General features: G+C 45.4%; 1 protein-coding gene across 1 annotated transcript; it reads right to left on the bottom strand.

Annotated features, from left to right (window-relative positions):
* Positions 1-542: 542 nt before the first annotated feature.
* SLC35F6 (solute carrier family 35 member F6) lies at positions 543-13,263 on the bottom strand. The gene is made up of 6 exons (XM_060250610.1): positions 13,070-13,263; positions 8,811-8,883; positions 7,084-7,255; positions 5,006-5,218; positions 2,165-2,275; positions 543-1,488 (listed from the first exon to the last, which is right to left on the bottom strand). Exons 1-6 carry the CDS (start codon positions 13,144-13,146, stop codon positions 1,007-1,009), a joined length of 1,128 nt encoding a protein of 375 aa, XP_060106593.1. The 5' UTR covers positions 13,147-13,263; the 3' UTR covers positions 543-1,006.
* Positions 13,264-16,844: the final 3,581 nt, after the last annotated feature.

Below are 16,844 nucleotides of genomic sequence, written 5' to 3'. Positions count from 1 at the left end.
ACTCACCCTGCCCCAGATTGCAACTGGAGGATCGCTAGGGACAAAAAGTCCCCCATAACTGACTATACAGGGCCTCCAGATGAAGTGGTATCATCCTGAGGTGCCTACATCAAGGTGTCTCCCCATGAGGCAGAAGAGACTGGGTCACATTTCTTAAATTGTGCATGAGTACTCATTATGTCATTGGTACAAGTGTTGAAAGGTACAAATTCAGACTCTGAAGTATAGCCTCATTTTAAATCAGGTGTCGTGGGAACTGGGGACCTAAAAGCCAGATTCTCACTCCTTTTTTTCAGGAATTTTCTGCCAAGAGGAACAGACTGAAGGAGAAACTTGCTGGTGAGAAAGGATTAAAGAAACCAGCAGGGCTGTGAAGTTACAATTGTGGTGTCTACGTTGTTGAATCAGAGAAGATATCAGAAAAAAAGCTGTTGCAGAGGAGAGATCACTGTTATGAATTAACTCCTACATGAATACAGCATGGATTTCTCTAAGCATCTTTAACCTCTCCTCCTAGGGAGATAACAGGAAGATAGATTCTGTTCAGCAGAAAAAACCCAGGTAATTTTTATGTTAAAGGACTATTAATGTTACATTGATGTTACATTAGGGGGTGAATATGAAGGCTTACTGAACCTACTGATCAACCCACACTAAACAATGGGCATCTGCCTAGGAGTTATGATTCCACGTGGGTGGCCTAGAAGCAACCACCTAGAAAAAATAAAAGGTAGCTTCTATCTGCTTCTGGAATCCTAAGCAGCAAAGGCACTGCCTTTGGTTGCTAAGGAAACGGCAAAGGACCAAAATGAACACAATGGCCAGATGGTGCAGTGACACCATCACATTAAAGGTGAAATGTTGATCCAAAGTAAGGCATATCCAAATGTACCAAGTCAGTCTCATGACCAGTTTGATGTTCCAAGCCTGCATGGCCCAGCAATACTGGCTAATCCGTTTGACAGAAGTTCAGCAAAGTTCCAGCGCTGTAAGGGTTCCATTGCTATCAGCTATCTCCATTAACGGAAGCCCCATCTGCAGCCAAGAGGCCCTCTCTGTCTGCATCTGTGCCAGGGGCATCTGCTGGTGCCCTCCCCCAGGGCAGGCGGGCAAGGAGTGGCTGGTGCAGACCATTATAGAGAGCAGCACCAACTAGGAGGATGATGAACCCCAGGATCTGTAGTCCATGGAAGATCTCCCAGCCAACAGCTAAGCTGACTGCCCAAATGACCACAGTGCGTAAGCTGTCGAGCACCATCCGGGTGGTGGCACTGATCTCCTTGGTGACACTAATGCCGGCAAAGTTGAAAAAGGCGATGCTGCTGATGTTGCCCAGCAGGGCCACAACAATGAGGGGTGTGTGGCCAATCTGACAGAAGGCGTCAATAGCATCTTCGAGCACTTTCCGTGGGTTGCCACTGAAGCTGCCCCCTGGGATGTAGTACATGGGCACCAAGAGCAGGGAAAGGATGACAAATCCGAAGAAGCCTGAAGAGAAGAAGAGGGAGAAACCAAAGTTTGTGAAGAACTTGGGCTTTGTCCACTCCACACTATCACTGCCTAGAGACTCAGGCTTGCTAGCAGTCAGCCAACTGTTTAAATGCACAAATGGTTTAATAAATGTGAAACTTCAAAAGAAGATGGTATTTTAAGAACAATAGAAAAAGAGATAATCCCCTCATAAAGAAGAAGAGATTAGATTTATACTTTGTCCTTCACTACCCAAAAGAATCTCAGAAAATCTTACGATCTCCTTTCCCTTCCTCTCCCCACAACAAACACCCTGTGAAGGTGGTGGGGCTGAGAGAGCTCTGACAGAAACTGCTCTTGAGCAGAACAGCTTTGAGAGAACTTGTGGCTGACCCAAGGTCACCTCAGCAGGTGCATGTGGAGGAGTAGGGAATCAAACACCTTTCTCCCAGATAAGAGTCCCGCACTTAACCACTACACCAAACAAGGCAAACATTTCACTGTTCAGCAACACAACAGTCACCCCTTCCCCCATCTCATTCTTGGAAGCAGAAGAGATTAAGATACTCTACAGATCACCAGAGTGTCACTTGAGACCAAATATCTAAGAAACGATTAGAAAAGACAAGGACAGAAACCCTCACATAAAATAGCAGGATCCTTGGATCTCTCTGACACCCTTTCCCCAACCTACCTTCAGTGCCAACAGCCCGCAGAGGGTGAACATCATGCTTGTAGACAAACTTCTCCTCCAGCACCATCTGGATGGCAACAATTACCTGAGCCAGGATGATGAGAAGGTCCCCTGCAGGAAGGAGAGAAGTTGGTAATTTCAGAAGGAATCCACAGCCTGCCCGTAGGTATCAGGAATAACTGGAAGCAGCATTATCACCTGAATTGAACTGACTACTGTTCAGGGATTATGACACTTGAACAAATATGAAACTGGTTGATATTTACAGTCAAGACATGGCTTAGTGGCTTAGGCAGAATGGCCAGAACAAAGAAAGAATGTTGGAAGAAAGACTCTCCCTTCCCCCTTTTATTCATAGCATGTTTTGCATATTACAACTCTGCCCATTTATCCTCACTAGCACACCTGTCTGTGCTGCTGCCCCATGACATAACTGCAAATGAGTACGAACGGGCAGAGTTGTAATGTGCAAAACATAATAAAGCTGCCACTGTGTTTTCTTCTCCCAGAGAGTAATTAATATGTAGAATTCACTGCTGCAAGAAGTGGCAGTGGCTGTAAGCATAGTCAGCTTGAGAACAGTAAATTTCACTGGGTGTTTCCAAGTATTAATGCTAGGAAAAAAGGGAACATGTGTGGTAATCTGGGATTACCCAATTATTTTCAGAAATATCAGAAGTGCTTCCTCATGGTCCTCAGGCTTTGCTGCAAATGCAGTCTCTCAGAGATACCATCCATATGTTAAATCAGTGTGCGACCAAATATAGAGCTCTTCTCAGAGATGGTTAAGAACATAAGAGAAGCCATGTTGGATCAGGCCAATGGCCCATCCAGTCCAACACTCTGTGTCACACAGTGGCCAAAAAACCTAGCTGCCATCAGGAGATCCATCAGTGAGGCCAGGACACCAGAAGCCCTGCCACTGTTGCCCCCCCCCCCAAGCACCAAGAATACAGAGTATCACTACCTCAGACAGAGAGTTCCAATGATACACTGTGGCTAATAGTGCTCCATATGTTTATCCAATCCCCTCTTGAAGCTGTCTAAGCTTGCAGCTGCCACCACCTCCTGTGGCAGTGAATTCCATGTGTTAATTACCCTTTGGGTGAAGAATTACTTCCTTTTATCCATTCTAACCTTACTGCTCAGCAATTTCATTGAGTGTCCATGAGCTCTTGTATTGTGAGAAAGGGAGAAAAATACTCCTTTCTCTACCTTCTCTTGTAATCTTGATTCCTGGGCTGTGGTACATCCACCTCTTAAAAACCCGACGAAGACAGAGGTCCTTTGCGTGGGCCGCGGCGCTCTAGGGAGGGAAATACCTCTCCCGGTTTTTGATGGTGCGCCGCTGAAAGCAGCGCGCCAAGTCAAGAGCCTGGGAATTCTACTAGGGCCTTCATTATCAATGGAGGCCCAGATAGCAGCCACTGCCAAGTTGGAGCGTCGGGACCTAGCAACAGTGATTCATGCGATGGTCACCTCAAGATTGGACTACTGTAATGCCCTCTACATGGGGCTGCCTCTGCGTCGAACCCGAAAGCTGCAGCTGGTGCAGAATGCGGCGGCTAGGCTGCTACTAGGACTCCCGAAGTGGGAGCACATACAGCCAGGGCTGCACGAACTGCACTGGCTGCCAGTTACATACCGGGTTCGCTACAAAGTGCTGGTTATTACCTTTAAAGCCCTATATGGTCAAGGACCTGCCTACCTGAGGGACTGTCTTTCCCCATACGAGCCCCAGAGAACACTGAGGTCAGCTGGGAAGAACAAGCTGACTATCCCTGGGCCAAAAGAGGCCAAACTGCAGAACACCCGCGCATGGGCCTTCTCCATTGCAGCTCCATGCCTATGGAACCAGCTCCCGGAAGAGGTGCGGGCCCTGCGGAGTCTTGACCAATTCCGCAGGGCCTGCAAGATCATCCTTTTTAGGTTGGCCTTTGCGGACTGCTGATTAAGGATCGCTGAATTGATGGATCCGCCTAAGTGACTTCTGCCTCAGTGATCTTCGCCATTATGCTGACAAAATAGCACCAGGAATACCACTGTCACGGTTAAATTATGTTAAATTATGTTAAATGTGAATTAGAGTGGTTTTAAGATAATGTTGGTTTTAAAAGTTTTTGTATAACTATTGTATGAATATGTTGTTAGCCGCCCTGAGCCTGCCTAGGTGGGGAGGGCGGGATATAAATAAAATTTTATTATTATTATTATTATTAAACACATTTCAAGCTCAGCCTCTTGCTGAACTGTGGTCTTAGTTGACTACTGCCTTTGTAACAATAACATAAGAAGAGCCCTGCTGGATCAGACTAGGGCTCTCTTTCTAGTCCAGCATCCTGTCTCACACAGGCCAGCCAGCTACTATGAAGGGCCAACAATAGTCAAGAGCTTCCCACCAGCATTCAAAGTGTATACCTCCAAACATAGAAGCTTCCTCACAATTCCCATGGCTAACAGACTTATTCTTCATGCATCTGCCCAATCGAAACCATAACATTTTGTAACTAACAAAATGGTATTAAAACCAAAATATACAACTACATTTGTGTTTTCTGCATCATCTTGAATATTTGGTTTGATAAACAACATCCCAAAAGCTACATCCAGTTTATCTGGGGTTTCAGAAGCCAGGCAGGCTGAAGTTCTGAATTATTCAACTAGAACTGGAATTTGTGAGGAAGAGGAGAAGGGGGAAAGAGGGCAAGGACAATATACAGAGGAGCTTTCTTTGGAAGAGGCTTGAAAGAAGATGGAGAAATGAGTCCCTGAAGGAAAGGAGGAGCACAGGTCCAAAAGGGAACACACGTTGTAGGACATGACCCTGCCCACCCCTGCTACCTGTGATGACTTCACTCAGCTTGTGCTTCTGGTCGTTGTTGTTCAGCAGGTCTGCCAGGCCGACTACCACCAGCCCAAGGATGGTCACCAGGATACCCAGCCACTGGCTCAGGGCCAGCTTCCTCCTGAGAAAGGCCACCGAGAGCAGCCCCGTGAAGATGATCACAGCCCCTCGCAGCATCTGAAAGCTGGAGGCACTGGTCATGTTCAGAGCTGAGTGTGGAGGGGAAAAAGGGGGGGGGGGAATTAGTGGAGGAGGAATCTGGTTCAGCGAAGGGGGTACATTTTCATTATATGGCCCTCCTCATTTAGGAAATGACACAGCTGTGATTGTACAGTTGGAATATAGTCTTTGAAATGGATTCTTGAAAATCTGAACTTCCATTTAAAATTAAATCTCATGCTGGGGGAAGGAGATGATCCTGAAAACTCCAAGTATTTGGGGTGGGGGGATGTGATGGTAATAGGAGAGGAACATAAGAACATAAGAAAAGCCATGTTGGATCAGGCCAATGGCCCATCCAGTCCAACACTCTGTGTCACACATTGACCAAAATTTTTTTATATATATATATATACACACACTGTGGCTAATAGCCACTGATGGACCTCTGCTCCATATTTTTATCCAATCCCCTCTTGAAGCTGGCTATGCTTGTAGCCGCCACCACCTCCTGTGGCAGTGAATTCCACATGTTAATCACCCTTTGGGTGAAGAAGTACTTCCTTTTATCCATTTTAACCTGACTGCTCAGCAATTTCATCGAATGCTCACGAGTTCTTGTATTGTGAGAAAGGGAGAAAAGTACTTCTTTCTCTACTTTCTCCATCCCATGCATTATCATAATGCCCCTGTATAAATCGATGGTGTGGTCTCATTTGGAGTACTGTGTGCAGTTCTGGTCGCCGCACCTCAAAAAGGATATTATAGCATTGGAGAAAGTCCAGAAAAGGGCAACTAGAATGATTAAAGGGTTGGAACACTTTCCCTATGAAGAAAGGTTGAAACGCTTGGCGCTCTTTAGCTTGGAGAAACGTCGCCTGTGGGGTGACATGACAGAGGTTTACAAGATAATGCATGGGATGGAGAAAGTAGAGAAAGAAGTACTTTTCTCCCTTTCTCAAAATACAAGAACTCGTGGGCATTCGATGAAATTGCTGAGCAGTCAGGTTAAAACGGATAAAAGGAAGTACTTCTTCACCCAAAGGGTGATTAACACGTGGAATTCACTGCCACAGGAGGTGGTGGCGGCTACAAGCATAGCCAGCATCAAGAGGGGATTGGATAAAAATATGGAGCAGAGGTCCATCAGTGGCTATTAGCCACAGGATGGATGTATAGAGGATAGAAGAGAGAGAGACAGAGACAGACTGGAGACAGACAGATAATTTTTTTTGGTCACTGTGTGACACAGAGTGTTGGACTGGATGGGCCATTGGCCTGATCCAACATGGCTTCTCTTATGTTCTTATGACATCCGGTGACACCTAATGTTTTTCAGAGAGGTGGCTTCATATGCCTGCCTCTGCATCTCAGTCCTGGTATTCCTTGTCAGGGTTGGTCCTGCTTAGCTTCCAAGATCAGGCTTACTAGGACTAGTAAGGTCAGGTCAGGGTTCAGCAGAATTTCTAATCTTACAGTTGTTCACATAAGTACTGAACTCAGAGATGTAATTAAATTTGGTAGCCATGTCTCAGCAAGCACCACAAAACAGGTAATGTACACCTGCCAATGTGAAAGCATTTGTGTGGAATAGCAGTTAGAATGGCAGACTAGGCTCAGACTTCAGAATTGCAGACTTTGACTTGGGCTCAAATCCCCACTAAGCCACAAGGCTCACAGGATGACTTGGCTTAACCTACGTCACAAGGTTGTTTTGAGAATAAAATGGAGTTGGGAAGGTCTGCATACTCTGCCCTGAGCTCCTTAGAGGGTCAGGATATAAATTCAAGCTAGAAAGGCTACATTTCTTCTCTTTAAGAAAGAAAGAGCACAGAGTGGGAGGAGGACTTGTGTTCTTAATAGTGATCCTCACAGGAGTCTACAGTTTCTTCATAAAGACCAACCCCTCACTTACCCACATACATCAGGCTGGTCCCCGTCATGTCACAGAGTGCTGGGGGCAAGAAAAGCAGCGGGTTAAAGGGCTGAGGTGGTGCCATGGTGGGCTCTGGCTTCCGCCGGTCACTGCAGAGCAGGAGGTAGAAAGCGGCCAGGCAGGAGAACTCCCCCAGGAACATGCCCACTGCCTAGAACACAACAAAGGTGGCTTATGAATTTCTGGATCATAAAGAAGCAGTTAAGAAACAATGGGCTGTATCCAACCAGGTTGGCCATCAGTTAAAACCACCAAAAAGGCTCTGCCAAGGATCATGGGACACGGCTTGGTATAAGCAATGTAAGACAGCAGCTACAGTGAGAGAGGGAGGAAAAGCTGGTAGGAATCAATCCACTAGTCACATTCTACAATACCTGTCCCCAGAAAGACTTCTTGCTAATCACTGAGAGAACTGTAGATGAACTGGGTCAAGTGCAACCTGGTGTTCAGCCTCCAAGTAGCCAAATTCACACACCCCCCCAAACCAACAGGTATGGTTCTCGAGATTTACAGCACTCTCAGCTTCATTATTGTAAAGAATTAAGTTGCCAGCTCTCATGACTGCAAGGACTATTTGAAAGTTTTCTAGCCAATGTCTGCAAGATGCTGCAGCATTTGGGGAATACTTGAGCCTTTCCAATGAGATGCCTTGAGTTACATCTAGCAGACCCCAACCATAAGAAGCAGGGCTAGAAACTGCATGGAGTTAACCATTTGCCCAACTGCTAGGAAGAGACACTACAGGTGTCCCTTCCTAGCAGTTGGACCATAAAGGTTTGAGACCTGCATCCTGAACAGATTGGAGAAAAAGGTGCAGAGTGACCCATGTGGGGTTCCAATCCATGAAAGGGCAAAGAGAACCACACCTAACTAGGGCAGGAAGGATTAAAAGATCTGGACCCCCATTCAGAATGTTCAAGTAAAGTGTGAGAACAAGGGAAGAAACAAAGTGAACTTTGTCTCGACCAGTGGAGCTTGTATCCATCCCAAGGAGTGGATGCTAAAATAGCACCTATAACTGTATAGCTTAGATTAGCCTCATGTTTTATTTTCTTAGTTCTACAACACATTGTACTGCTATGATGTACTCTTCCCTGTATACTTGTGCTCTAGAGTCCAACATTGTTACAGTAAATAAAGAACTTTCTCTTGTAAGAGCTCAGACTGTGTTCAAAGAGCTTCAAGCCTGATTGCTTCTTCCACACATAGGCTAGAATCTTCTGGCTGGGCTAGACTGGATAATGAACAAGAGAAAGAGTGGGAACTATATGGGCATGCATCCCAAATGGACCCACAGAGTCCCAACTCACTGTTAAAACAAAGGGCAAAGCTTGGGTGATGACATACATCCTATATAAGCTGCAGGAGGAGGAAGCAAGTCTTCTCATATCCAGACATGCTCCTCCTTTCATAACACAATCCACCCTACATTTGCCCAGTGCCTAATATCTGATATAAGAGTTGGCCAATTTCATTGAATCCTGACCTCTGGTTTTCCAAACTAAGCAAACATAATGTAAAAATAAGCACATCTGTATTTGTAATGTTGAAGGCTGAGAATGAGATTTGGCGGAAGCAGAATCTAAAGAATCTTCAGTCTAGGTGAGGGAAGATACTTAGTCACTAAAACAAGGCAGGATAGAGGCCTCGAGGTCACAGTGACGCAGATGCAGGGTGTGGAAGTGCTAGGATTCAGGTGCCCTTACCTGAAGGAAGGGATGCTCAAAGTAGTGTGTGTCTGTGCCATTGCAGCCTGGTGCACTCAGCTTGTCAGCCCACCTGAAAGAAAGGGGCATCCTTTATGTTCCATATGTTCTGTAGTCCAACTCACACACAAAAGCACTTTGCAAGGACGGAAGTTGGTATCTTACAGATAATCCAGTACCCAAACACCTTCCTCCATTTTGTTTTTCAAACACAAGAGAGTGAAGGAGCAGCTTAGAACAGCCTCAGGACCATATCATACTTTTTTTTTTTAAAAGAAGCTTCATGGATCTTTAAAAGTCTGAATGGACAAACCTTTACATTTTGCATTTAGTTACAACAGGGTTTTGTAACTGTTTGCAAATTGCCCTAACATTGCTCATCCTTTCAATTAATGTTTTGTTTTGCAGCTTCTCAGTCCAGACTTGCCCCCTGTGCTCAGCAGTAAACAATGCAAAGTCTTGCAGCTGACATAAGGCCAAGGCTTTCTGTGGTTTGTGTAACCAGAAACCTCAGCGTAACAAAGAGCAAAGCACAAGAGCTGCATCTCCCATAGATCAGATGTTGGGGCTGCCACTCATTTCTGCCAAAAGTGTCATGTTCAAAGACAAGGTTTGCTGCTTCACATAACAAGACAGACAACAGAGACTGCTCAAACCATCTTGGCTGGGAGAAAGTGTAACTCTAGGCAATGCTGCATTTGTCTGATATTTTCATATATTAGAGAATACAGGCAGAAGCAAGATGCAACAAAGAACATAAGAGGTCATGTTGGAACAGGCCAATGGCCCATCCAGTGCAACACTCTGTCACATAGTGGCCAAAAAAGAAAGGAGGTTCACAAGTGGGGCTAGAAGCCCTTCCACTTTGCCCCCCCCAAGCACCAAGAATACAGAGCATCATTGCCCCAGACAGTTCCAATAATATGCTGTGGTTAATAGCCACTGATGGACTTCTGCTCCATATTTCTATCCAAACCCCTCTTGAAGCTGGCAATGCTTGTAGCCGCCACCACCTCGTGTGGCAGTGAATTCCACATGTTTATCACCCTTTGGGTGAAGAAGTACTTCCTTTTATCCATTCTAACCTGACAGCTCAACAATTTCATTGAATGCCCACGAGTTCTTGTATTGTGAGAAAGGGAGAAAAGTACTTCTTTCTCTACTTTCTCCATCCCATGCATAATTTTGTAAACCTCTATCATGTCACCCCGCAGTCAACGTTTCTCCAAGCTAAAGAGCCCCAAGCATTTTAACCTTTCTTCATAGGGAAAGTGTTCCAAATCTTTAATCATTCTAGTTGCCCTTTTCTGGACTTTTTCAAATGCTATAATATCCTTTTTGAGGTGCAGTGACCAGAATTGTACACAGTATTCCAAATGAGAGCGCACCATCTATTTATACAGGGGCATTATGATACTGGCTGATTTGTTTTCAGTTCCCTTCCTAATAATTCCCAGCATGGCGTTGGCCTTTTTTATTGCAATCGCACACTGTCTTGACATTTTCAGTGAGTTATCTACCATGACCCCAAGATCTCTCTCTTGGTCAGTCTTTGCCAGTTCGCACCCCATCAACTTGTATTTGTAGCTGGGATTTTTGGCCCCAATGTGCATTACTTTGCACTTGTCCACATTGAACCTCATCTGCCACGTTGATGCCCACTCACTCAGCCTCAATAGGTATGAAAGAGTGATGGGAGAACTGTTAGGTAGCTATCATGTATAGTGGTTAGTGTTGGACTAGGATCCAGGAGACCCAGATTTGAAATCCTGCTCTGCCATGAAAGTTTGCTAGGTTACCTTGGGCCACTCACTTTACTCTCAGCCTAATCTTCATCACAGGATTGTCGTGAGGAGAGAAGAGACAAGAACAATGCAAACTGCTTTGGGTTCTCTTTGGTGGGAAAAGTGGGGTACTTATGTATATTGTATTGTAAATAAAGAAAAGTGATTTCAGAATTATACTTTAAGATGTCTTTTTACTCTTTTATGGGATTAAATTGAGTAGGTTTCAGTATTAAATTAAGTAGATTTCAGTATTATTCTGAGCAGACATGCTTAGGATTCCACTGTTAGTTACTTGGAATAATGGAGTAGTCAATAGTAACAAGGGATGTATGTGAGCTCACTTTCACTATGGATGAGGATTGAGGATTAATCTTACATATTCTAGACATGTGGATAACAAGGGGGTAATGCTAGTAGGAGTCCTAGTTTTATTGGCCTAGATCTAATGAACAGCAGATGAAGTAGGCAACCTGTATTTGGTTGTGCCACCACAGACTGTAGGTGGGGTGTTCATGACTTAGTGCTCCTCCATATAAAGAAACAGAGTGCAGGCAAAAGGATTACCTATACACAGAAGGAATTCTGTTATATAGGAAGAGCATTCAGTCATGTGAGCCTCCCCTTCTCACAGTCTAAAAAGGCACTTCAACCTAGACATGGGTGGGCTGATGTTTTACTCATGCCTAACTCTAGACAGTCCATTGATAGGGCTGACTGATCTCTCATACTCAAGGGGCTGTGTCACAGCTACATAAAGTACACTGTGGTACACAAAGTAGGCAAAAGGTTCTAGAGACAGCCCTGTTAGCATTTTTTAAGCCAAGCCAGCAGAATGTCAGGGCACTGGTGACCTCATCTGAAATGCCACCAACAATGCAGATGTCAGGATATTTGCTTAGTCAGTCCTGGATTTTGTAAGAAGGAGCCATGAGAAAACTAAGTTTACTCAGAGTTCTCTTTGAAGGAATGGAAAGATCAACATTGCCCTAGGATCCAAGAGGCACAGAAGTACCACCTTTGTGTTCACTTATCACAAGCATCAGAGACAAAGCTGTGGATAGAAGGAACAATCCAGAGAACCCACAAGAAGGCATTTAAGAAATAGGAGCCCCACTACCTAGATTTTGGAGGCTTTTATAAGCACAATTTGCATATTTTGAGGACCTCTAGAACAATGAGATATAGAGACTTGGCTTTTAATTTGCAAACATTAACAGTCTTCATGATTATACACTCCATCCAAAATACCACGCAGACATATGTTTTATTTGTAAAGAGTGCTCTCTATACTAGGGAGGCAATGTGTTGTTTAGAAGGCCCATAAAGCAATAAGTAGTCAAAACAAAAAAACTACAAGACTACCACACTTCATCACCACCAAGAAGTTTGCAAAGCCAGCCTTGACTCTCACCAAATATAGCCCTGGGCAATGAACAAGAAACACAGGGCAAGCAGAAGAAAAGAAACAGTTCCTCTGGCAAGACATCTGACAGTAAGAGATATGTATCTTTCTGTCTATAGCCTAATTCCAAGGAAGTATCTTAAAATGCATCATCCTACCAGAAGGGATAATAAGAGGCCTCATTAAACGCAGTAACAAGAAGTTGGATATGTACTACTACTCTTTTTAGATAAATGTGCTCCAGCTATCCATTTCCTCTCTACTCTTCTGAAGTTCAGAAAACATTTTGCAAGCTGGTCCACCAGAACCCTTCTAGAATCTAATGACTAAATACAGCAGCCAGGGAGACAGCAACTAAGGCACTCAACAGTATTGTTATCTTCTCATGCCCCAGTCCAGAGATTCCCACACCACAGATGCTCCCATATTTGCAACGACTTAAATACACAATCAGTGAAGCAAACAATGACAAAAAGAATAACAACAAATGAAGATGGACACTGTTTTCTCAGTTCCCCAGGAATGATTGAAGTGGAGGTGCCACCCCCCCCCCCATTTCCTCCAGATCTAATTTCTCCTCCCCAATCCAACAGAAAATGAATGGGATGAAAAGGAACAGGAAGACACAGGTATTTAGAGCAACTAGCTTTCCTCCTCACTCAATTCAGTGACCACTTGATCCTGGCTCATCACAGCGGATGTCACACTTAGTTGGTCTTAAAAAGTGCCACTGGAATCACACTAAATCTTGTTAGTTTTTTTGACTACGACAACAAGATTCTTGGTTGGAGTTATGCAAGTCTGCATTCAGGTACTTCTCCACTCTCTCCCCAATCCAAAATGCTAGGAAGGTGGTCTGCAACAACCCCCCCGTCTCGTGGCTAAACACAAACCATCCTCCAACTCTCCCTGTTTGCACCCTATTTTGTAGGGCCGCCCCTTTCAAGGCTCCTCTACTGGATACCAGGCAGAAAGGGGGTTTTCTACTACAGCTGCCCGCTGGTCCCGGAACGTACCCCTTCCTACAGTTTGGAAATCAGACCGCAAGCCCCCGCCCTTCACCCACTTACTTAGCAGAAAGGGTGTTGATGGAGCCTGTGATGAGCATCAGGCCAGCCAGGAAGAACTGGTACTTGGTCCAGGCCATACTCGCCGCTTACCAACCAAACCTCTCCAATGACCACTACCGCGCTCAGTTATTACTCACGGCTTTTCCTCTTAGGTGAAAGGAAGACGCGGTCATATGACCGGAGCCGGTCAGCTGACAGCAGACGGCGACTCCCAAAACTGTCAGTTTAGGAAAGGCTGTTAAAGAGAGCGCGTGATTTTTGTTTCAGGTCACGGTGCAAAATGGCTGGTTTGCAGGATCGCAGGCTGCGGTAATCCAGACCAAATTAGGATTTTCTTCCTAGGAGTCAAATTGCACCTTTAAGACCAACAAAGTTTTATTCAGAACGTAAGCTTTCGTGTGCTAAAAGCACATTTCTTCAGACCTGATCCTTTCGTCTGAAGAAGTGTGCTTTTAGCACACGAAAGCTTACGTTCTGAATAAAACTTTGTTGGTCTTAAAGGTGCAACTTGACTGCTGCTTTGTTCAATTTCTTCAGACCAACACGGCTGCCCACTTGGTTCGATTTTCTTCCTGGTGTGCGCAGAGGAACAGGAACGTCACTCCTGCATAATGGCAGGCGGAAGTGCGACCCGTGCAGCTCTCTCTCCGTTTTTCTTTTTTTATGCTGGGAAAACAGAACTTTACCTGGTGATTGATGTCTGCTTTGCAGCATCTGGGTTTTGGAACCGGGGGTTTCCTTAGGTTTTATATTGTCACTTTGTGCTGCCGAGCCAGCTCAGATACGGTTCAAATAGGGATTTTTGTCAGTCACTAATTTTAAATGGAACGGATGTCTTAGTTTGGATTAGATCCAGAGGAATTAGCTGTGCTAGCCTGTTGCTGCAAAACAGTCCAGTCCAGTAGCACCTTTAAGACTAACAAATGTTATTGTAACATAAGCTTTTGAGAAAAACAGCTTTCCGTCAGATGCATCTGACGAAGAGAGCTGTGTTTTTCGAAAGCTTATGCTACGATAAAGTTTGTTAGTCTTAGAGGTGCTACTGCACTCTTTACAATTTAGTATGGATTGTTAAAGGAGGAGAAAAGGAAAGATCACTTGCAGAACATTGTAAAGAATCCATAGTCTTCTAAGGAGTGGAGAAAGGGAAGAATGGTTAACTGGTTTGCCATGTTTCATGAGGTCAGGAAAAGTATAGGACAGTGGTTTTTTGGCAGTGTGCAAGATTTTAAGTTACACTGAAATCTTTCACCATCACCTGAAAGCAATTTAAAAAAAAATGGAGGGGAAGAGATGTATTTATTTTATTTACTTAAAACATTTCTGTGCTGCTCTTCCACCCAAATAGGGTCTCCAATGTGGGAAATATTAAAATGTTTCAAGAGTGAAGTAACATTTTTTAAAAGTATACATAAAATACACAACTCAGTAAAAACATAAACAGACAACACAGTAAAGAGGTGTATGTGTGTGTGTGTGTGTGTATATGTGTGTGTATATATATATATATATATATATATATATATATATATATATAGTGCCATCAAGGTAGTTTCACCATTGCCTGCAAGAACCAGGGCTAATCCTGCTCAGCTTCCAAGAGCTGACAAGCTTGGGCTGGCAAGGCCATCCAGGTCAGAGCACAGTGAGGAAGTACAGCTAGTTTCAAGTCTAGCAGCACCTTAGAAAGCAACAAGAATTTGGGGTATAAGCTTTTAAGAGTCAAAGTGCCCTAAGTTTCTCAATATTCTCTGATCTGTATTGGGCTTAACAAATTCCCCCAAAATACCAGTGAGGTATTTTCCTGGTATTTTTTCCTGCTCGGGTTATACTGAATGCACAGCCCTAAAACAAATATCTCTTCAGTCTGCCTTTCAAGGATGAATCAACTAGATTCATCAGTTAACAGATAAAGTATACAGGGGTCTGTCCCTATATAATAAAAGGGGATCTTTATTTGGATACTCTGGGAAGAACACCCCTCAGGGACAAAGACACCAGTCTTCAGGTTCTAAAATATATATTGGAAATTTATTTAAATCTTAGTTACTGCAGCATTCTGACAAGATTACATGATTAAATGACTACATGGACTCATGGGTGTGTGTGTGTGTGGTTACATGACCCATGGTTACACAGCTTCTTAGTTACATGGTTATAGTCTTTCCTATGCTCAAGTTCCTTAGCCTATAACATTTAGTAAAAGCAAAGCCATAGTAAAGACAGCAAAAAGCATTTCGTCCTCACCTCTCCTATGGCTTCGGGTTGTTGTCTATGCAGAAGTATGGAGGGGTCTTGCTTCCCAGGAGGCTTCTCTTAAACTCACTGTTAACTAGCTAAATGACTAACCAACCCTCCCTGGTAAGCCCAATTATACCTTTTCCATAGCATCCACCCTTTCCCTTTCTGTCCAATCAGAATCCAGAAAGCACCCCTTTCCTTCTATCCAATCAGAATCCAGAAAGCCAGATTCGTCATCTTTTGGCTAGGAAGCCCCAACCCCCCCCCCCCCGTTACATAAGAAATCACCTGTCATTGCCAAATACTTCTCCTAATTAGTACCAATGGGCCATTGAACCCTAAAGGGCAGAGGTAGCGGGACCTAAAGGGCAAAAATCCCCATTTGGGACCAACAATGAACATGTCACAGCTGGGGCCGGGTCGGGCAAAGTCCAGAGGCAGGCCGAGGTCTGTAGCCAGCAAGCAGGAGTGTCCGAGGTGCCAAATCCAAATCGCTGTGCAAGTATCGCAGGTCCGAGGTACAGAAGCTGAGGTCAGGGAGTCCAGAAGTCAAAAGCCAAAGTCAGGGAGTCAGGAACCAAAGTCAAGCAGGAGTGGATGCTAGAACGTCAGGGAGATGACTAGTTGCTTCCACAAAGCCTCCTCCCAAAGCCCACAGCTATATAGCCCTCTGCTGGCTGTTGCCCATTTGGGCTAATTGCTGGCTCTGGGAGGCAGCCAGGATCCTGTTACAACTCAAGCATCCTTGCTCTTAGGAGGGCCAGAATCCTCTCAAAACTCAGGACTCAGGGAGCGTCTTGCTTGTGAGCGTGCCGCCCTCCTCCGATCCCTGAGGTCCTGACGGAGGCGGTCACGCACACGAGCCACCCGAGAGGGCGAGGTAGGGGGGCTGGGATCTTCTTCAGCAGGAGGCAGGGGTACTGGTGCAGGTGGCAGGGGTACAGTTTCCTTGGCAGACTCGTCTTCCTCTGCAGGGTCCCCAGCACCCATGAGACTATTCCCCCCCAAGGGCCCCCCTCCGTCGAGGGACCTGGGAGGTCGGGGTGGTCGTTGTGGAACTGTTGCACCAAGTCCGGGGCATGAAGATTGTCCACAGGCTCCCAAGACCGGTCTTCTGGGCCGTATCCCTCCCAGTCCACAAGGTACTGGAGGCCTCCGCGATGGTACCGGGAGTCCAGGATCTGGCGCACCTCGTATTCTTCCTCGTCATCCACCAACACCGGTGGTGGCGGTGGTGGGCAAGGAGGCCGAGCTGGGTCAGGGGGTGCAGCTGGAACAAGGAGGGAGCGATGGAACACAAGGTGAATGCGGAGGTGAGGTGGCAACTGGAGCCTGAAAGCAACGGGGTTTATTTGGTCCATGACGGGGTAGGGTCCGATGAACCGCGCATCCAGCTTGTGAGACCGACCAGGCCGGCGCAGGTAGCGAGTCGAGAGCCACACCTGATCCCCCGGCTGGACTGGGGGCTTTCCTGCCTCTTCCGGTCCGCAGCCAGTTTATAGGCTTCCTTGGCCCCCTGTAGCTGCTCTCGGAG

The sequence above is a fragment of the Heteronotia binoei genome, chromosome 1 (genome assembly GCF_032191835.1).
Source record: "Heteronotia binoei isolate CCM8104 ecotype False Entrance Well chromosome 1, APGP_CSIRO_Hbin_v1, whole genome shotgun sequence".
Lineage (NCBI taxonomy): Eukaryota > Metazoa > Chordata > Lepidosauria > Squamata > Gekkonidae > Heteronotia > Heteronotia binoei.
This window is presented reverse-complemented; position numbering and strand designations above follow the sequence as displayed.

What these genes read in the sequence shown, in the direction of transcription:
- SLC35F6 (XM_060250610.1), bottom strand. Translation starts at nt 13,146, where the DNA reads ATGGCCTGGACCAAGTACCAGTTCTTCCTGGCTGGCCTGATGCTCATC. An exon ending in TTGAGCATCCCTTCCTTCAG is followed by an intron (nt 7,256 to 8,810) that starts GTAAGGGCACCT and finishes GTTGTGTTCTAG; the next exon opens with GCAGTGGGCATGTTCCTGGG. An exon ending in GCTGAGTGAAGTCATCACAG is followed by an intron (nt 2,276 to 5,005) that starts GTAGCAGGGGTG and finishes TCCTTCCTGCAG; the next exon opens with GGGACCTTCTCATCATCCTG.